General features: G+C 53.9%; 1 protein-coding gene across 1 annotated transcript in view; it reads right to left on the bottom strand.

Annotated features, from left to right (window-relative positions):
* man1a2 (mannosidase, alpha, class 1A, member 2) overlaps window positions 1-21,607 on the bottom strand; it is a 136,291-nt gene that overhangs the window by 25,181 nt on the left and 89,503 nt on the right. Inside the window, exons 6-9 of the mRNA XM_030111875.1 lie at window positions 18,234-18,314; window positions 13,418-13,512; window positions 7,426-7,549; window positions 7,048-7,141 (exon numbers count right to left, since the gene is read on the bottom strand). Coding sequence (XP_029967735.1) covers window positions 7,048-7,141; window positions 7,426-7,549; window positions 13,418-13,512; window positions 18,234-18,314 — 394 coding nt within the window. The remainder of the gene's footprint in view (window positions 1-7,047; window positions 7,142-7,425; window positions 7,550-13,417; window positions 13,513-18,233; window positions 18,315-21,607) is intronic.

Below are 21,607 nucleotides of genomic sequence, written 5' to 3'. Positions count from 1 at the left end.
CTACAGTGGGGGGGTTAGACCTCTGGTAGCTCTGTGTGTTCGACCCCCCCACCCCGTTCTATATATGCCGAGCACCTGGCTCGAAGGCAGGAGGTACCATTTTTAAAGTCTTTGGTATGACCCAGCTGGGACGCGAACCCACCACCTCCCGGTTGTGAGGCGGATGCTGCAGGTCCAGGTCCACCGGTTCAGCGGTGAAGCTGCTGATGTGTTCTCTACGGGTTTAGCAACATTTCTTCATTTGTTGTCTTTAAAATCCCTCATGTGAACAGCTAGCAGTAGCAATAAAAAGCTGCTGCTAGCTGTAAATTCATAACAGCTCCATCCCTTTAACACCCCTACTCAAAAGCAGAAGCTGTGCGTACGAACTGGAAAGCATGGTGTAAATGGGGCCTTGGCTGACTGGAGGACAGACCTCACAGCAGTTAAAGTGTGAATCTGTGGAGATTCCTCACAGCTCGGGAACGAGACGACCACATCACCAGGTCTGATTCTACATGTTTGGAGTCAAGAACAGTCTGGGATGAGATCACCTGAATGATCTCTGGAAAGAGAGCAGTGGTGCAGCCCGACTCCATGTCCGAGTCGATCCAGAGCGATAAGAGGAGAGGACTGGGGAAGGTCAAAGGTTAATCCTGTCAGAGTCTGAGGTGCTTTGTCAAAGTCTGCAAATATTTTATGTCCATATTTGATGAGAATTTCACTGGTACTGAGAGAGCAGAGCAGGAGAAGCAGCAACGAAAGACCACAGCTCCTCCTCCTCCTCGGGCGATGTGTAAAGCCTTCATGAGCGTATCTGAGAGAGGTGGAGAGGTGGATGGATGGACAGGAGGATGCTCGCTCTCCAGTAAACAGGAGTCTGGTAAAGCAGTAGCAGAGCTGCTGTTCACTGGACTGAGCAGCATTGAGCAGTGCTGAAGCTCAGAAATGGGCCGGTCGCCTGCTGGAATAGTCAGCTCTCTGGACTCACGTTCGTCCCCAGCCTGGTGGACTCTGGTGAAGCACTGCCGTCCTGCTGTGGAGCCTCTTCTTTCCATTTTCTGTTCCCGTTTAAACAGGGCCGTGTCTCTGAAGCACCATTATCCTCTTACCAGCATGTATTTCAGATGATCCCACAGGCTGTCATGTCTGCTGTCAGCTATCAATTAGCATCAGTTTATTGACAAGAAGCTCAGCTTGATCAAATGTTTTGTTTGACGTGTCTGAAATCAGTAATTAATGCATCAATTACAGCCAGCAGTCAATATGATGATATCCTAATTACCATATTTGCAGACTGAGGAAGGCAGCAAATTACAGCACATGTAGAAAGTGTCTGCAGCTCCCGCAGAGTGAATGGAGTGATTAGAACAGAGCGTTTAAATCAGCGTCAGAGCAGAGCTTAACATGAATCCAGCGGGATATCCCCATACCGGCCTGAAGCGACGCAGCTGCATCAAACAACGGCAAGAAAACTGACTGACAGGAAATGACAACATGGTGAACTGCCAGTGTCTGTGGACTAGAGAGAGAGAGAGAGAGAGAGAGAGAGAGAGAGAGAGAGAGAGAGAGAGAGAGAGAGAGAGAGAGAGAGGAGAGAGAGAGAGAGAGAGAGAGGGAGAGAGAGAGAGAGAGAGAGAGAGAGAGAGAGAGAGAGAGAGAGAGAGAGAGAGAGAGAGAGAGAGAGAGAGAGGGAGAGAGAGAGAGAGAGAGAGAGAGAGAGAGGAGAGAGAGAGAGAGAGAGAGGAGAGAGAGAGAGAGAGAGAGTGTGTGTGTGTGTGTGTGTTCCATGGTGGAGATGTCTAGTCAGCAGTTAAAGACGAATGGGAAAAGAGTGGGAGCTGTTCTGTTTCAATGAGACCGTACGCACACACGCACGCACGCACACACACACTCATAGTTATGAAGTTATAACTTATAGCTATAATACGGAGTGCAGGGAGTGACCGGGGCCCAGGGCTGGATGGATGTTTTCACATTACAGGTCATAAATAACCACCACCAGGGGCAGGTGAACTTTGACCTCATCATTTCTTATTTTCCCTCCATTTAGGGTTTTGTTGTTGAGTCTTTGGTCCTGAGCCCACACTGATTACATGGTTCTCGCCGAACTCCACATAATCGATAAAGCTGGTAAAACACAACAAGCTGGAATGGCAGATAATGTGTGTGGACGACAGGACCTACAGGACCACAAGACCACAAGACCTACAGGACCACAAGACCCACAGGACCTACAGGACCTACAGGACCACAAGACCACAAGACCTACAGGACCACAAGACCCACAGGACCTACAGGACCACAAGACCACAAGACCTACAGGACCACAAGACCCACAGGACCTACAGGACCTACAGGACCTACAGGACCACAAGACCACAAGACCTACAGGACCACAAGACCCACAGGACCTACAGGACCTACAGGACCACAAGACCACAAGACCCACAGGACCTACAGGACCTACAGGACCTACAGGACCACAAGACCACAAGACCCACAGGACCTACAGGACCTACAGGACCACAAGACCCACAGGACCTACAGGACCTACAGGACCTACAGGACCTACAGGACCACAAGACCCACAGGACCTACAGGACCACAAGACCCACAGGACCTACAGGACCTACAGGACCTACAGGACCTACAGGACCACAAGACCCACAGGACCACAGGACCACAAGACCACAACACCCACAGGACCACAAGACCTACAGGACCACAAGACCACAAGACCCACAAGACCTACAGGACCACAGGACCACAAGACCACAAGACCCACAGGACCACAGGACCACAGGACCACAAGACTCACAGGACCCACAGGACCACAAGACCACAAGACTCACAGGACCCACAGGACCACAAGACCACAAGACTCACAGGACCCACAGGACCACAAGACCCACAGGACCTACAGGACCACAGGACCCACAGGACCTACAGGACCTACAGGACCACAGGACCACAAGACCCACAGGACCACAAGACCCACAGGACCTACAGGACCCACAGGACCTACAGGACCCACAGGACCTACAGGACCACAGGACCTACAGGACCACAGGACCCACAAGACCTACAGGACCCACAGGACCTACAGGACCTACAGGACCCACAGGACCACAGGAACCACAAGACCCACAGGACCACAAGACCCACAAGACCCACAGGACCCACAGGACCATGACACTGGGGGATGGATACATGTCTGCTTCATGTTCTTGCCTACTGAAGCACCACGTTTTTTGTGAATGAACTGAAGGAACATGCGTTACGAGGACGCAGCCTCAGCCAGCAGCTGGAGGAGCGTTCATCCATCAGTCCTGAGAACACGGTGCTGCTCGGGGACTGCCGTTAACTCCACCCGTCACTGCTCCAGCACAGCCATTACTGAAAATCTACATTTTCCTACATGGTCAGTCATCCTTTGTGTTTGTTTTATACTCACTGTTGAGTTCAGAATCAAAAAGATCAAAGCTTAACTCAAACCTCAAGACACAAAAAGACACCACAATATATTCAATTTTGGACAGATTTCATCTTTTCATTTTCCCTCACTGATGGAAAAGAGCAAAAGCCTCAAGCTGATAGTGGTATATCTGATGGACGGACAGAAGCCACACCGCTCCACTTAAAAATATATTTAATCTTCAGCATGGAGAGAGAGGCCTAGACCCTAACCCCACTATACAAAAGATACTGTTTTATTCATCTTCCTGGAAAATGAGTCTGTAGAGGAATTCATCCTCCTCTATGGAGATGATGCTGCAGTGAATGTTCTCCTGTATGTAGCAAATGTTCTCCTGTATGCAGATGATGCTGTAGTAAATGTTCTAGTGTATGCAGATGACGTAAATGTTCAATAGTTTCTTAACAGTATCCTTAAACAGATCCAGAGTCTGTCCCTCCTCCAGACTCTTTCTGTTTGGGGAGAACGTTTCTGGAGCTCTGGTAGCATCTGACCTGTTTTCAGGAGCCAACATGATAAAATGCACCTGTGTGCCGACAGCATCGCTGTGGGTTCTTCAAACATGGTTTCAAAAAGAGGTGGAAATGGTGACACTAACCACCGTCTGTCAGGACACCAGTAACCGTGGCCGGAGCGCTGGGGGGGGTGCTGGCCTGGGGTGGGTAGCCGCCCATGTGGGCCGGTTCTCCCGGGGGGGTCATGGCCCTCCGCCTGTGTGGGGGGTCGGCTCTTAGGCTCTTGGGCCTTGGGCTCTCGGCCCTGCCCGCCCCGGGCGTCCGGCGCCCGGGGCGGACCGGCTCCTGCCGGTCGTGGCTCCGCGGGGCCCGGGCCCCGGGACGGCCGGGGCTTTCCTCTGCCCCGTTTCTGAACCGGAGCGGGGGCGTCTGCCTGGGGGAGCGGCTTGGATCCGGGCTCTGTGATGACCGCCGGCTGTCTGGGTTCTGAGGGCCTCTCTGGCCTGCTTCTGGCCTTCTCAGGGGTCAGAGGTCATATATGCATGATCACTGTCACCATCATATTTGCATGATCACGCTGATCTTTAATCACTCTTCACATACTGGGTTACCTTGTCTTCTTGTGGTGGTTAGAATAATGGTGATCTGTAGTGGACCTCTCTTGATGCACGCCCCGAGTTTACTACTAGTTACTACTAGTTACTACTAGTTACTACTAGCTATATTCTAAAAAAAAAAAAAAAAGTTTGTGGTGTCCTTGCATTTCCTTCCTTCCCTACACCTCCTTTTATTTTTGTGGCCTGGTCTGTTCACTACTATGGTTTGTCAGGGGGAAAAAAAAAAAAAAAAAAAAAAAAATATATATATATATATATATATATATGTATGTATATGTATGGTTCTGTCAGTGTTTGTGTTGGTTGTCTAGATTGGGGTTTGGGATTGTTCTTGGTTGCATGTGGTGCATCGACAACACTGTTTTGTATTGTGAATTTGTACATAGGTTGTGCCCCCCCCCCCCGGTTCTCCCTCTCTTTATCTCTCTCTCTTCCTGTCTCTCGCTCTCTGAGCATTTCCGTCCCGGTCCTGTCCTCAGCCATGCCGATGCCAGCTTTAAATAAAGGCAGCAGCAGGAGGAGACTCAGTCTCGTCCTGCTGCTAACATTAAAATCTGTTCAGATAGTAAAAGGCTACAGTCATACAATATTCCACGCCCCAGCTGCTGAACAGGACAAGGGGGGAAAAAAAAAAGGGCACCAGTAACCGTTACATCCCTCAAGCAGAGCAGAGATGACCACATGGTGGCGCTCTGGAAGCTGCTTCAGAAAACTTCTGTCTTCATTGATTTTGAAAGCTGATATCAAACAGACCAACAGCCAGAAGAGTTAAAGCTAGATGATGCTGTTGGGTTCAGGGTTGAAGGTTCTACGGCCTGCTGGTCACAGCTCTGACGCCTTCACCTCGCTTGGTCTGAGCCACTTTTCAGTACCTTCATAAACACTAGGACCTCGTGCACGTCGCCACGTTCCCCACATCCAGACACCAGCCTCAGAGGCGTTATTCCACCAGCTCTGCTCGCCTGCCAGCGGTCTTCTTCCAGACAGTCTCGTCGTTCAGAGATAAAAACCACTAACTGTTCAGGTTGAGCTCAGAAAACTCCACTGGTGTTTCATGTTGCACAGTTGTTTGTTTGCATATTTCCTCACTGTGACCATAATTACGTTGCTTGTTTGTCCTTCAGCGTTCGTCAAAGAGAGTCCAGCAGTATGTGAGGTGCAGCTGCCTGACACACTTGCCGCCTCTCCGGACTGAGGATATATTTGTGTGAAATGACTTTAAGCAGATATGACAGGTTTCAGAGCCAGAACAGCGTGCCACTGTGTCTAACTTCATTAGGAGAACTGTTAATTCCCCGGGCGGCCCACCACTCGTAATCAATATCCTGGGAATACTGTGTTCTCCCTCGTCCATGCTCCAACACTTGATTCAATTCGTTTTCATTAAAAAAGATCCATTTGACTTCTCGTCTCTCGTTCTCTCAGCCTTAATCTCTCCTTGCTGTCTCGCAGCGTTGCTGAGGTCCTGAACACTTACAGCTCATCACATGAAGAGTTTGATTCCTGAGGAGTCGCTGGCACGTGGTGGTCCGTCAGTTCAAGCTCAATCCCAGGAGAGGCGTGAATCTAACAGAGAACGCCTCTTTCCCTGCCTTCAACAGAGAACTAGAAGCAGTCGTGGTGTTTCTGCCACATCTGATGACCACCTTGTGTCTTCTGCTGGCGGCTCATCAACACATTCATCTAAATGAGAAGAAGACCTTCTAGAAAGGACCTTTCCTCTGGCGAAGCAGCTCCATCCTGCAGGACAGGCCAGCAGTGGGGGGAGTCCTGACCTCACAGGGCGGGGTCTTACCCAGGTGGGGCTGACAGGGCGGGGTCTTACCCAGGTGGGGCTGACAGGGCGGGGTCTTACCCAGGTGGGGCTGACAGGGTGGGGTCTTACCCAGGTGGGGCTGACAGGGCGGGGTCTTACCCAGGTGGGGCTGACAGGGCGGGGTCTTACCCAGGTGGGGCTGACAGGGCGGGGTCTTACCCAGGTGGGGCTGACAGGGCGGGGTCTTACCCAGGTGGGGCTGACAGGGCGGGGTCTTACCCAGGTGGGGCTGACTGGCTGACACCCTTTAAATAATCTGCTGAAATCCTAACAAGAAGCTTGTCTGATGAAAGATGATTTCTGAAACAGTCACCGCTCGATCTTCTTTTGCTTTATTTGAAAGATGAAATGTTAAATTAAATCTATGGCAGAAATTTGTTCTAAGTTTAATTTCAAATACTGATTCATGTTGAAACCTAAATTTTATTAAACAAAAAAAAATAATTCAATTTGGCCACAGTTTTGTCACCATATGTAAATTAGACAAGTCAACTGAATTCAACCACAAACTTTGTGTGACAGTCATCTACTGTAAGTCGGTCTGTCTAAACACTGCTCCGCTGACGGAGTGGGTGGAGAGAGGGTGGAGAAGGGAGGCGGGGGGGGGGGGGGGGGGGGTCGGCCCTGATCGGGCCAGACAGACGTCAGTCACGCCACAGCGAGCAGAAATCCAACATGGCTCCTGGTCTCTCGGGTACTCACGCTGGCCCCAGCGGCCGGTGCGCGGGTTCAAGTAGTTCGGGTAGAGCCCGTTGGGTCGGTCCATTTTGGCCAGAAGCTTCCGAATGTGCATCACCTGAAGGACACAACGTCACACTGTGAGTTCACACACAAACACACACACACACACACACACACACACACACACACACACACACACACACACACACACACACACACACACACACAAACACACACACACACCTTCTCCAACACTTGTGTTGGTGTACTGACTGATTGTTTAGTGCTGTTGGAACAGAACTAGCACGACGTCCACTGCTGTCCACAGTCGGTCCTCCAACATGAAAACGTGCGATTGGAGCAGACAGTGGAACGCTGCGGTCGTGCAGACAGCCTCACCTTCTGGTAGTAGGCAGGGTTTCCGGTCAGGTAGGTGAGGTGAACGAACTCCATGTGGAGAGTCCCAAACTCCGCCAGGATGCTGCTGCCGGCCGACGCCCAGCCCCAGTTCCGGCCCACACCGCTGAAGACCAGGAAGAGAAAACGCGCACACACGCACGCACACACGCACGCACACACGCACACAGACACACAGACACACAGACACACGCACGCACGCACGCACGCACGCACACACACACACGCACGCACGCACACACACGCAGACACGCAGACACGCAGACACGCACGCACACACACGCACACACGCACACACGCAGACACGCAGACACACAGACACACAGACACACAGACACACAGACACACACACACACACACACACACGTCATTAACTCATCAGTGGGGGTTACCTTACCTACAGTGAGGGAAGTCATTATTCGATCCCCTTCAGAGGTTGTAGGTTTTCACGCTTGACTCATTTTTATGGTATTATTGCAGATGACAGAATATCAGTTGAAATGCATACAAAGTACACAATATTAAAGTCATCCATTACTGAGCACTGTGTCCAGTGAATGAATTATTTGATCCCCAATCAAAACATGAGTGAGACCTGGGCAGGGCAGGCAGGGATGAGGCTGGTCTCCAGGTTTACTCTCAGCTCAGGACGGGTTTTCACCCTTTCTTTACACCCAGGCTCGACATCCTCCATGTGGAGGGGTCAGGTCATGGAGCTAGGGCTGTCACGATATCAAATTTTCTCTTCACAATTATCGTGGGCAAAAAATATCACGATAACGATATCACGATATCAGCAAAAATGTAACTAATAATGGCACAAACATTCAGATTCATCTTTAATTTTATTTTTGTTTGTTTTCTCTCTTTTCCCAGATGAATTACAGTCAGAATACCTGTCAAATGAGGTGTTGAAACAATATGAGAACAGTAACTGTACAGCTGCATACCAACAGTGTAGTTACACTCCACTAATTAAAATCAGATGAACTGATGAACAGAGGATCCACAGCAGAGTAATCTACGTAGGGTTGGTGGGTTATGAAAACCCTCGGACCCTGTTGGGGTGAAATCCTGTCCCACCACCACACTGCCGAGGATTTTTGTTTGTTTGTTTGTTTAAATCGGAGGCAGAATGAGCAGCAGCTGCTTCTCTCCAGCCAGAGGCGCCGCTACTGGCTAGGGCCCCGAGCTGAAGGGGGCCCCGAGGGACGGCTGACATCAGTCAATTTCAATGACAAATTTAAGGCGCTACACTGGACGGTGTCAACGACAACGTGTCGAAAACCCCCCACATGGGGCCCTTTTCCGAGTACTCACCGGTTAGTTGCTAGAAGGGGGCCGGCGGAGAAGACGGCGGATATCAGCGACACAACTTGAAACCCCCCGGACACATTACAATGACACGTCTGGAACCTACCTAATGGGGCCCCACTGCTACCCGGCTAGCTTCAACGTGCAGTCAGTGTTGCTAAACACACTTTTTTCGGGTGAGGATAGAGCGTCTCGCTGTCGCTGTCGGCCACCGCCGACATGTTTAGTTCACTCGTGACGCTCGCTAACTGGGAGCCACGCTAGCTAGGAGCCGTGCCGCTACCGCTGCTCTGCTGTGTTTATATGGGGGGGGGGGGCTGCAGGGGGGAGACGAAGCAGGGCGGAAGAACAGGAGCGGGTTTTGAAAATACACTTCAACACGTTTCAAGTGGCTCTAGATCCTCTTTACGATATTATCATGTGCGCATTTTGAACACGATATTGAAATTTCATTTTTTTAATACCACGATTGTCATCAATACCGGTTTACTGCAACAGCCCTACATGGAGCCTGACCTGACCCCCCATGACCTTAATGGGCTTCTTTTTCAGTCATCGTCCTGCTGGACGACCCACCAGGAGACGTCTTCAGTGCTCTGCTGAGGACAGGAGGGCTTCATCCAGATGTTCCAGTAAAGGAGGGTTTCATCCAGATGTTACGAGGGGGGACCCAAAAGAAACCAGAATTTGGTCAGAAAACAATAATAATAATGAGTTCCGACTTCTGGCCGTCAGATGTGCTGCAGGTAAGCCTCGTGCACATCTGTGAGAAATCTGAGCTCCGAGAGTGACACCGACGCCTGTCAGGCGCTATTTATAGCAACAGAGTGCAGAGGCGGTCTGCGATTTTTCCAAAACGGCGACATTGACTGGGAAGCCAGAGCAGCGCAAACATTAAATTCTGCTTTTTGCTGGAAAAACAGCAGCAGAAACACTCAGCTTGTTGCAGCAAGCCTACAAGGATGCTGCTCTGGGGAAGACTCAGGTCCATGAGTGGTCCGGGGGTTTGAGAAGGGCCAGATGTCGGCGCGTCAGGTCCACTCAGCCGTGAAAACAATGCTGAGCTGCTTCTCGGCTGTCCAGGGTCTCGTCCACAGCGAGTCTGTCCCTCCAGGTCAGACTGTAAACCAGGACTACTACAGGAAGTCCTCAGACGCTCCGTGAGGATGTGAGGAGGAAGCACAGCGTCGTGGCGGAGTGGAGCCGGTTGATCCACCACCACAGAGCGCCAGCGGACACGGCGCTGCGCCTCACGCAGTTTCTGGAGAAGAATGAGATGAATCTCCTCTCCCATCCGCCTGATTCTCCAGATGAAGCCTCCAGGGACTTTTTCTTGTTCCCCAGGTTGAAGAAGCAGCTGAAGGGACAGCGGTTTGCAGATGTGGAGGAGGGGACAGAGAAATCGCAGCCGGCCCAGAATGGCACAATTACGCACGGGTCTGACGACGCATTGGTGAAGTGGGAGACACGGCTGGAGCGCTGCATTAATGCAGATGGGGATTATTTTGAAGGCGACGGTGGTGTTTTATTTTGAAATATCAGAAAAAAAAAGTTACAGTCAAATTCCGGATTCTTTTGGGTCCACCCTCGTACAGTAAAGGAGTTTCATCCAGATGTCTCTCAGCAGCTCTCCAGTGGTCTGGTGCCTTGTTCATGGGCTCCAGGCAGGATTTGTGCTTCAGGTCAAGCTCAGTAAACCCCGCCAGAGGAGCCTGGAGCTGATTGGCTCTGGACTCGTCTCCATCACAACACATCCCCCACAGCATTCTGGACCCAGCACTTGGTGTGGCTCACAGAGCCTGCAGAGACCCAGCAGCTCCGCTCCCTGCAACCAGCAGGTCCAGAGACCCACAGCAGGTCCAGAGACCCACAGCAGGTCCAGAGACCCACAGCAGGTCCAGGGACCCACAGCAGGTCCAGGTCCAGGGACCCACAGCAGGCCCAGGTCCAGGGACCCACAGCAGGTCCAGGGACCCACAGCAGGTCCAGGGACCCACAGCAGGTCCAGGGACCCACAGCAGGTCCAGAGACCCACAGCAGGTCCAGGTCCAGAGACCCACAGCAGGTCCAGGTCCAGAGACCCACAGCAGGCCCAGGGACCCACAGCAGGTCCAGGGACCCACAGCAGGTCCAGGGACCCACAGCAGGTCCAGAGACCCACAGCAGGTCCAGGGACCCACAGCAGGTCCAGAGACCCACAGCAGGTCCAGGTCCAGGGACCCACAGCAGGTCCAGGTCCAGAGACCCACAGCAGGCCCAGGGACCCACAGCAGGTCCAGGGACCCACAGCAGGTCCAGGGACCCACAGCAGGTCCAGAGACCCACAGCAGGTCCAGGTCCAGGGACCCACAGCAGGTCCAGGTCCAGAGACCCACAGCAGGTCCAGGTCCAGGGACCCACAGCAGGTCCAGGTCCAGAGACCCACAGCAGGTCCAGGGACCCACAGCAGGTCCAGGGACCCACAGCAGGTCCAGGGACCCACAGCAGGTCCAGGTCCAGAGACCCACAGCAGGCCCAGGTCCAGGGACCCACAGCAGGTCCAGGGACCCACAGCAGGTCCAGGGACCCACAGCAGGTCCAGGGACCCACAGCAGGTCCAGAGACCCACAGCAGGTCCAGGTCCAGAGACCCACAGCAGGTCCAGGTCCAGAGACCCACAGCAGGCCCAGGGACCCACAGCAGGTCCAGGGACCCACAGCAGGTCCAGGGACCCACAGCAGGTCCAGAGACCCACAGCAGGTCCAGGGACCCACAGCAGGTCCAGAGACCCACAGCAGGTCCAGGTCCAGGGACCCACAGCAGGTCCAGGTCCAGAGACCCACAGCAGGCCCAGGGACCCACAGCAGGTCCAGGGACCCACAGCAGGTCCAGGGACCCACAGCAGGTCCAGAGACCCACAGCAGGTCCAGGTCCAGAGACCCACAGCAGGCCCAGGTCCAGGGACCCACAGCAGGTCCAGGGACCCACAGCAGGTCCAGGGACCCACAGCAGGTGCAGGTCCAGAGACCCACAGCAGGCCCAGGTCCAGGGACCCACAGCAGGTCCAGGGACCCACAGCAGGTCCAGGGACCCACAGCAGGTCCAGGGACCCACAGCAGGTCCAGAGACCCACAGCAGGTCCAGGTCCAGAGACCCACAGCAGGCCCAGGGACCCACAGCAGGTCCAGGGACCCACAGCAGGTCCAGGGACCCACAGCAGGTCCAGGGACCCACAGCAGGTCCAGAGACCCACAGCAGGTCCAGGGACCCACAGCAGGTCCAGAGACCCACAGCAGGTCCAGGTCCAGGGACCCACAGCAGGTCCAGGTCCAGAGACCCACAGCAGGCCCAGGGACCCACAGCAGGTCCAGGGACCCACAGCAGGTCCAGGGACCCAAAGCAGGTCCAGAGACCCACAGCAGGTCCAGGTCCAGGGACCCACAGCAGGTCCAGGTCCAGAGACCCACAGCAGGTCCAGGTCCAGGGACCCACAGCAGGTCCAGGTCCAGAGACCCACAGCAGGTCCAGGGACCCACAGCAGGTCCAGGGACCCACAGCAGGTCCAGGGACCCACAGCAGGTCCAGGTCCAGAGACCCACAGCAGGCCCAGGTCCAGGGACCCACAGCAGGTCCAGGGACCCACAGCAGGTCCAGGGACCCACAGCAGGTCCAGAGACCCACAGCAGGTCCAGGTCCAGGGACCCACAGCAGGTCCAGGTCCAGGGACCCACAGCAGGTCCAGGGACCCACAGCAGGTCCAGAGACCCACAGCAGGTCCAGGGACCCACAGCAGGTCCAGAGACCCACAGCAGGTCCAGGTCCAGGGACCCACAGCAGGTCCAGGTCCAGAGACCCACAGCAGGCCCAGGGACCCACAGCAGGTCCAGGGACCCACAGCAGGTCCAGGGACCCACAGCAGGTCCAGAGACCCACAGCAGGTCCAGGTCCAGGGACCCACAGCAGGTCCAGGTCCAGAGACCCACAGCAGGTCCAGGTCCAGGGACCCACAGCAGGTCCAGGTCCAGAGACCCACAGCAGGTCCAGGGACCCACAGCAGGTCCAGGGACCCACAGCAGGCTAGTTTTCTTTCCAGTCTAGGTTTTAAATAAAGACTATTCAAATCACTGTAGACTAAACAACCAGTGGATGAGACCTGATGTCTCGGGGGGGAGGGGGGAGGGGGGGGCAGCTGGAGGAACATGTGTTCTCACCTGGTGGACGGGGAACAGAAGGAGCAGAAGGAGAGCATCTCCTGGACTACAAACCCTTCAGCTAGCACGCGCACGCACGCACGCACGCACGCATGCACACCTCTCTCTAAACCTGGTGCCTAGCAACCAGCGCCCTGTGGATTAATACTGAAGCTGTTTTGTTCCACTGTAGTGTTTCACACGATGAAGGAGGGAATGTAAAGTGAGGATGCAGAGGCCAGGAGGAGACGGAGCAGAGGACAGCACCAGGGCAGCAGTGTCCCCACCATCTCCATGGACAGAGACAGGGAGGGGGGAGACACAGTGAGACAATCAACAATACAAGCTGTGTTTCCCCTCAGTCACACAGAGGTGGAGTGTTTTGGTGACGTTACACCAGTGTTCCCACAGTTGTTTCCAGCATCTGACAGCAGCGTTGTCATGGAAACAGCGTGCTGAGTGTGTGCTGTGGAGGATGTAGTGTGACTCACCTCTTCAGGTTGACCATGGCCCAGGGGATGCCAGTGGGGGTGTTGAATGCAGGGAGGAGCTTCTCAGCCAGCTGGACAGCCTTCAGTTTAAAGACCTGGGGGGGGGGGGGAGGGAGAGGGAGAGGGAGAGGGAGAGAGAGAGGGAGAGGGAGAGGGAGAGGGAGAGGGAGAGGGAGAGAGGGGGCTTTTAAAGCGGGTCTTCCTCACGCCCCGGGGGACACCCTGCCTCCCATCAGCCTCCTCAGAAGCCTGACCAGTATAAAGCAGTGCGGACCCCCCACACCAAGGCAGGATGCAGCAGGGGGGCGTCAGGAGGCCGAGGACGGCTGACTGAGGGCTCAGCAGGGTTCCAGAGGACGGCTGTCTTCAGACGCCACGCTGCAGGACGAAGCCGAGACGAGGGCCGGGAGGAGCTCGGAGGTCAGACGGACCGAGCTGACCTGTGATCCAGACTGCTTTCTGACTGACTGGGACTGACGCAGGGACGGGACAGCTGCTGGTTTGGGGCGTCCAGCAGTTCCTGCAGCAGCAGAGTTCTTCTGTCAGGGTCTGTCAGACGGAGGACAGGGGACGGAGGTGACGGTCTGCTGAGGCCGGGGCTCATGGCTTCCTGAAGGCTCTGCAGCAGACTGCAGGAGGGAACTCCTCCTCTTTCATTACGATCGCTTACTCTTCTGAAAACCACCGAGGAAGATCAAACATGAGCCGACACGGTGTCTCCTGTCCCTGCAGGCCATCTGGAGGCGAGGAGCCGTCACACACCCTTCAGCTCAGGACACACACTCAGCCCCGTTCATCTTCAGCGGTCAGACGGAGCTTCACAGTGAAGCTGGAACGTCCGCAGAGTCCATCTTTAGTTCTTCCGCTGGAAGCCCCTCCAGTGGCAGGTTCTGGACCGGGAGCGGTCAGCACCGTGTCCTGCAGCCTGACCCAGACCAGGATCCCTCATGTCGTCTGCTGGGGTCTGAGGAAACCCTGGAGAAACGGCTGATTGGAAGACAGCTTCACCTCATCTTCAGTCTGCATTTACCAAGCTGATGAACGAAGACGATCGCTGCTGGAAAACCACTTCCTGCAGTCCAGCCAGCAGCCTGGCCCCCGCTGACCTTTGCCCTGCTGGACTGAGCCTGTTGGACAGGGTTCTCAGTCAGCCTTCAACGGGCTGGACGCTTGTTAACTTCTGCTCCAAACCAAATGATGAAAAGCTAGCATGGCCTGATCCGTCACTCTGACTGGGAAACGTGAAATCGCCCACACTCACAGGTCCACCCCCCCAGAGGAGCTTCACAGAGAGGTGGGAAGGCTGAGGAGAGGCGGACTACCTGGAGTCCAACACCAGAACCCCACAGAACCCCACCAGCCCGGACCCCAGCTCCTCCCACTGGAGGGCCACTGTTCACTAACAACTCCTGAAGAAGGGTGTGAGGAGCTGCTGGGGGGGCAGCAGGCCCAGCAGCGTTATACAGAAGAAGAAGAGCAAAGCCTGCTGGTCCCAGGAAGAACACAGAGACCTGCTCCCATCAGAACCCACTGCGCCGCGCTAACAGCAACCTGAACCCACCGACCGAGTCTGAGCTGCTCTGGAGCTGACCGAGCTGCTCCCCCACCTCCACCACCTCCACCACCTCCACCACCTCCACCACACCTCCCCCACACCTCCACCAGCTCCCCCACACCTCCCCCACACCTCCCCCAGCTCCCCCAGCCGGGCCTTTTCCAGGAGTGTCAGGACAGCCAGCCTGCTGTACTCTGCGCTTCCAGCAGTTGAGCTGATGACTTCCGGGAGAGAGCATGATTCCTGTCTTTTGGTGTGAGCAGGGCAGCGCAGGAAAACAAGAGAATCCTCTCCCAGGCAGAACTCTGGGTAAATAAGTCATGTTTATGGAGTAACTGAGTTACAAGACAATAAAAATGTGTGATTTTACTGTGTGACCGTGAGAAACGCTGTGAAGAGCGAAGAGCTGCCAGCTGGCTTTATAGCCGTTTGAGACCAATCCACAGCAGAGTGCCGGAGAACCTTCCGGATCGTGCTGGACTTCCAGCTCCACCGCGGCCTCGGCTGAGGACGGCGGGACTGAAGCTCGTCAGGAGAGCAGATGAAGACACCTGCATGACGGCAGGATCTGAAATGCATGAAGGGGAAGCAGTGCCGGGCCGCACGCTGCCTCACCGCAAGAAGGTCCTGGGTTCAAGTACCGGCCGGGGGAACAAACACACACAACAGACTGAAGGTCTGAGGAGAGGACAGACAGGCGTGTGGAGGGGGAGGGGTTTGAAATGGAGACAGCTCTCTGCGTTCCTTCTCTCACCGGCATCCAGCTCAGCACTGTCCTCAGTCTCTGCCCTCTGTGTCCTCACACCTGTCTCCTGCCACCTCTCTGTTCTCTGTTCCCTTCCAGACATTCCTGTTTTCATCTCTGGGTTCTGCATCTCCTCTTGTTTTCCACGTTTATTATTCTCCCTGTCTGCAGTCCCCCCCTCCCTCCATGCACCTGCTGGCCAGCCATCGCTGTTCTGCAGCTGGTGTCATGAAGTGACGCTACAGGGGTCGTCAGGCGCCCTGACCTCCTGCTGCTCCTGCTGCCACACACTCCCACTCTGTTTCTCTGTCCAGCTTCAGCCGTCCCTCTGTGGACTTCAGCGTCTTACAGGTTTCTTTTCTTAACATAAAAGACTGAGCCGTCTGCACAGCAGCACCGATACTGACGGTGAGGATCAAGAGAGACGACGGCTGTTCACTAAAGACAGCAGGAAAAGGAGGGATGAAACAAATCACCCAGTAAATGAGCACAAAGTGATGAAACAGAAAAGAGGCGAGCGTGAAATGGGAGAAACAAACCGTCTGCAGGACGTAACCTCCATGAAGTCCTGAAGGAAATTCATTCTGCGCTGCAACGGCGAGAGGAGTCATCAGGAAGAGGTGGGAGTGAAAGTGTCACCTCAGAACAGCAGCTCTTAACGGGGCTGTCTGTTCTGTTAAAACCTTGCCCATGGGCCCCGTGGCTGGAAGGATTCCCTTCACAAACAGAAAACCAAATGAGACGACAGCACGGCTCCAGTTAACTGTTCTCATCTTCAAACGACTGAACCTCTGAGTCCAGACCTGGAACATATGACAGGAAAACACAAACACGGTGCTTCCACGAGATTTATCTTCCATCTGCCCCTCGTGGGGCGGCAGGCAGAACAGGACTAAACTCAGAGTACAAATCCCAGACCTGTGACACATCAGCTGCTCTCCATATCGGAGGACAGCTGGACGTCCACGGCCAGTCTCAGTGGTGTTGACACTCTGGTGAAGGCTGACAGCAGCAGAGGAGTGCCGAGTGGTCTGAAGGAAGGTCCTCCTCCACGTTCTGCACAGCAGGCAGCTCAACTCTGACCCCTGACCTGCTGGTGTCCAGCCGTCTGACAGATGTGTTCGGTCTGTTGTAGCAGAAGTGAAACGGTGACGCAGGAATCCCTCCGTCAGCCTGCAGGACGCTCTGCAGCTGCTGCGTCTCTGTGGCGTTTAGAGAAACGTGGCGAAGACGCCGGCGAGCTAATGAGCAGAACACACCTGACACCGACAGAGGAGGGGAGGAGGGGAGGAGGAGGGTTGGAGCTCTGTCTCTCGCTCCAACCGAGCGCTGAAAATCCCCAGAACTGGCAACATGGACACAACCTCCTCACATTACTGACGCTCTGCTGCCACCAGGCCAACCGCCGAAAGGAGAATCAGCCTGAAGGTTCTTTCACTGTCCGGTCCTGAAACGTTCTGGAGACCACATACTGAGACAGGAAGAAACCACAGCAGCCAAAATGCAAGAGAGAACTGCTCAGAGAAAAAGATAAGCTGGAGGAGCTCAGACAGGTGAGAAGGGCGAAGCAAGGCAAGGTGAGAATAGAGAAGCAGGACCATGGACAGAGGCAGAGACTAGGACAAAGAGGAGAGGACGACAAGCTGAGGACAAACTGAGGACAACACAATCCATCAGTGCTGAGTCAACCTGCTGAACGCTGAGTTACCCTGCTCTGCTCTCTGCCCTCCGGCCTGACTCCTGGAACCCACTCTGCTCTGGACCTCCTCCTCCTCCAGTCTGATCCTCATAAACACTCTGCTCTTGGGGGGGGGGGGGGGGGGGGGGGGGCAGCTCAGGTGGGATTCAAGCTAACATGTGTTGACTGGTTCCAGAAGCGAGTCTGAGCTCCTTCTGATCATTCAGTGAGGCTGAGTAAAGTTAGAGGGGGCGTGGTCTCTTGGTGAGGGTGTGGCCTTCTGACGAGGGGGCGTGGCCACTGAATTCACACGGTTTGTCCTGGTAGTGAGAGCTGTCCAGACTGAAGGCTGCTGGCAGACGTCAGGAAGTGACCCCTGGTCTTCTTCTGGGAGGATGAAGGTTTAAACCCACTGATTCTGTCAGGAGCTGCAGAGCCTCATGACCTTTGTGCATTTTCACTGAAACACTGTTGTGCCATCGGACCTTGGGTTAAAAATGATTCAGGCAGTCTGCGGATGTCTTCAGTACAACGACAACTTTTCTTTCAGATCTGCACAGCCGGCACAAAGACAGGAACCAGACATGGCGGAGGTGGAGGCTGAGCTAACATCTGATGGATTTGCTGCCATGACCGAGGCGGCGGTGCCTGCTGTGGACGTGAAGGACAGAGAGGACAGACGGAGGGATCCAGCAGCTCTTTCGCCATGGCAAAACATCTGGCTGCTGGCCATGAGCAGCAGCAGAGGGACAGGCGGGAGGACGAAGACAGGCGTCCGTCCTGCTCCACTGTCTCCTCATTCTCACTCCTCCCACCCACACAGAAACAAGGGACTTACTTCCTGTCCGGAGAGGTAGTAGGCGGCCAGCAGTCCACCGATGAATCGGATGTTGACCTCGAACACTGAAACCTCGGCATTCTGGGAAAACAAGCAACAGACAGAAGAACATCAGCACTGGGCGTCGTCCGCTGATTCCAGGTCAGCAGGTTTCTGAACCTTCGTAACAGACAGAGGGTTGTGATTCCTGTCCTGAGTCCTGCCAGGGGTGTGAACAGCGTTTCTCCACAGACACACGGAGCAGATGCTCACCCATCTGCTGTCCAAACGCCGAGTGCTGCTATCAAACCGCTCTCACTCCACGCAGCGTCTCCAGGACTGAGCAGCACCGCTCAGTCCAGGTTCCACCGCCGTCTCATCAGACGCCGCTCCGCCCTGCAGCTTCACGAGCCGGTTCTCATCCCCGTCAGTCAGTCAGTCAGATCAACGTCTCAGAGGAAACTCCACAGCAGGAGGTTTCAGAGCTGTGATGGAGGAGGCCCGACCCAGCCTGCAGGGCTCCCCATGACGGAAATATCTCCAATCAATCAATCAATCAATCAACAGCAAAACCTGAGCAGCTGGGTGGGTCAGGGGTTTCTGTAAGGTGTCAGGACAGTGGAGTCATAACTGCAGACTTTTACCTGGACTGAGCTCAAAGCTCCAGAGACTTCCAGTTAAAGCTTCCACCGTCCAGGTCTGAGAGGACGGATGTAGAAACCTCCGTCAGGCTGGAACAGAGGAGTGTTAGAAAGCTGTGAACTGCAGGCCACGCTCCTGGTGTGACACCAGTGCTTTCCTCCATGATGTGAACACCCGCCTGCTCACACGGCACCGCCGGCATGCCAACGCCGAGCACCGAGGATTTCCACATTAGGAGTGAAAACATGCACAGAGCACGGTGCTCATCTCCTCAGGCTGAAGGATAGGAATTAGCACCGACTCATTTAAGACCAAGGTGATCAGCCTGGAAGAGAGCTAGCGGGATGCTCTGCTCTCACTGCAGTCAGGAAACCACAGCATCTTCCAAACGACAAGCGTTTCACCCAACTCAACTCAACTCCTGTAGCACTCCACAACCGCTGCTGGGCACAAAGTGAGGAAGTGAAACTCCCTGGTGCCACCAGGTGTCACTGTGTGACAACAGAACGCCGCTACGCTACCAGCCACAACTGACAGTGAGACGTACAGAGCACAGCGGATTTTAACCAACAACTGAAAAATAAAGTAGACAGAAACCAAGCAGCAGGAGCGACTGGAGAGTCCCAGTGAGGAACAGCAGAGGGCGCTCAGCTGAGACCCCTCCTCTCCACCTCCAGCAGATGAGCTTACAGAAGACACCCACCCGGACAGAACGTCCCTCAAGACAGGAAGAGGAAAGCTGCTCATTTTCAAAAACATGATCTTACTTCAATCACTCTCCTTTAACTGAATTTAATTTGAGCCACTAATCATTCCAGCACATCAGAGATCAGAGGACAAAGGTCACATTTGAGGAAAAACACAGTCCGCACTCAAGTTCCAGCCAGAAAATGAAGAGACGATAAAAGAAGCACTGAGAGAACAGTAATGTCCCCCAGTACTCAGAGTGTTGGTGGCTCAGGCTCAGGCCTGAGGGCCTCCCTCTGCATGGAGTTTGCATGTTCTTGGTGTGTCTGGACTGTCGCTGCTGACCTGACCAGCATGTGCAAGCGACATGTTAGCAAGGCGAAGCTTTTTCAGCAGCACGACCATGTTCTGTGCTGTGAAGAGCGTTAACCAGGGTGCAGGATTTAAAGAACCCCGCCAGGGACCAGGCGCTCCGGTGGGGGTAGAATACCCGTCTGCTTTCATCAATATATCATCAATGACTAGACCGTTTGTTTTACTGATGATGGACTGGGATGTTATCAATCACAGGCTGGACCTGCACTTGAAGTGTGGATTACTCTTGTGGGATGCAGAATATCAGCATTAAAGCTCCTTAATGAGTTGAATCAGGCTCAAGAGAGGGTGAATACAGTCAGACAGCTATCTGCCTGTTTGTAAAACTCCTCACCCTGGAGACCACGCCTACAGCCTTCCATAGGGCTGTGATTGGACGACACTTCCCAGTCACACGGCACTGCTTGGTTAACCACAGGTAAACTGGGGATTAACCACAGGTAAGCTGGGTGGCTGGCCAGCAGAGGGGAACCACGCCAGCCGACAGGAACACACTAGGCCTGTCACCACAACTAAATCTGCCCGACCATAAATTTCCTTCAAATTATTCCCGATCAAACAATATTATTGCCATTATTTTGACACCATTTATAAGTGATGTAACGATAATAAATGGCATAATAATGCAAGTTTACCATATCAAAAGCAATAAACTTTAATTTCTTAAGAGTATTTAACAGTGCTGGTGTTTTGATCATATTTACTTGGCGACTAAACTCCTCTGAGCGCCGCCTGTTGGGCTGAAGGCTCTGTTGCTCCTCCAGCTGCACTTTTTTTTTTTTAACAAGTAATGAAAACCGTCGGCTGCCACCCAATCCACACTGCACCCGGCCCCTACGGGTCCCTCGGTGGGTGGTGAGCCCACAGCTCAGCCGCCATGTGTTGGAGTTCACCCCAGTGAACGAGAGGGTTGCATCCCTGCGCCTTCGGGTCGGGGATAGGTGCCTCACTGTTGTCTCGGCTTACGGGCCGAACAGCAGTGCAGAGTACCCGGTAGGGATGTGCCAATTTACGATATAATCGCGATTTACGATATTGGACAGCCGAGATTATCATATCACGTCATTTACAAGATATCGTCTGTTTCATCTGGAGACAAGCCCATTACTGAAACAGCTATTGATCTAACCCAAGGTGTCAAAGCCTCTGCAGCAAAATGTACTGCAAACCACCACGAAAGTCCCACATCCATAGAAAACCCCTAAAGTAAGTAATTTTATGCCAGGATGATTAAAACGAGGCATTAACGAGTTCGGCCCGACAGACACTGTACCGCCCCCCTCAGCTGCACCTCCCGACACAAAACACAACAGAACCAGAGATCCGTCTGCTCCACCCCAACATACTGGGCCTCGTATAAAACTAGAAAAGCTGCTCTTTAAGAGACACCAGGCAGAACCTTCTCTGAGCCGACCGCCTCCCGTCAGCGGCAAAACAAACCCAAAACCCATCTTTACATGTCACAGCCAGCGCCTCAGATTGCACGTTTCTCACACACTTCTTCACCAAATCTCAAAGCTATTCACAGCAAACACAACATGTTTTATTTCCTTACCGTTCTGTGGTCATTTTCCATCTATCCACGCTCTCCTCTGACCAAAATTAACTTCATAATCCTCTGCAGTAGTGACAGCGTGTCATGCGCCTGAATGTTATTGTCGCCATCTTGTGGGCTTGTCGTTAATCTTGGG

This window comes from Salarias fasciatus, chromosome 16, assembly GCF_902148845.1.
Source record: "Salarias fasciatus chromosome 16, fSalaFa1.1, whole genome shotgun sequence".
Lineage (NCBI taxonomy): Eukaryota > Metazoa > Chordata > Actinopteri > Blenniiformes > Blenniidae > Salarias > Salarias fasciatus.
The sequence above is the reverse complement of the archived record's forward strand: the minus strand, read 5'-3'. Positions and strand labels throughout refer to the sequence as shown.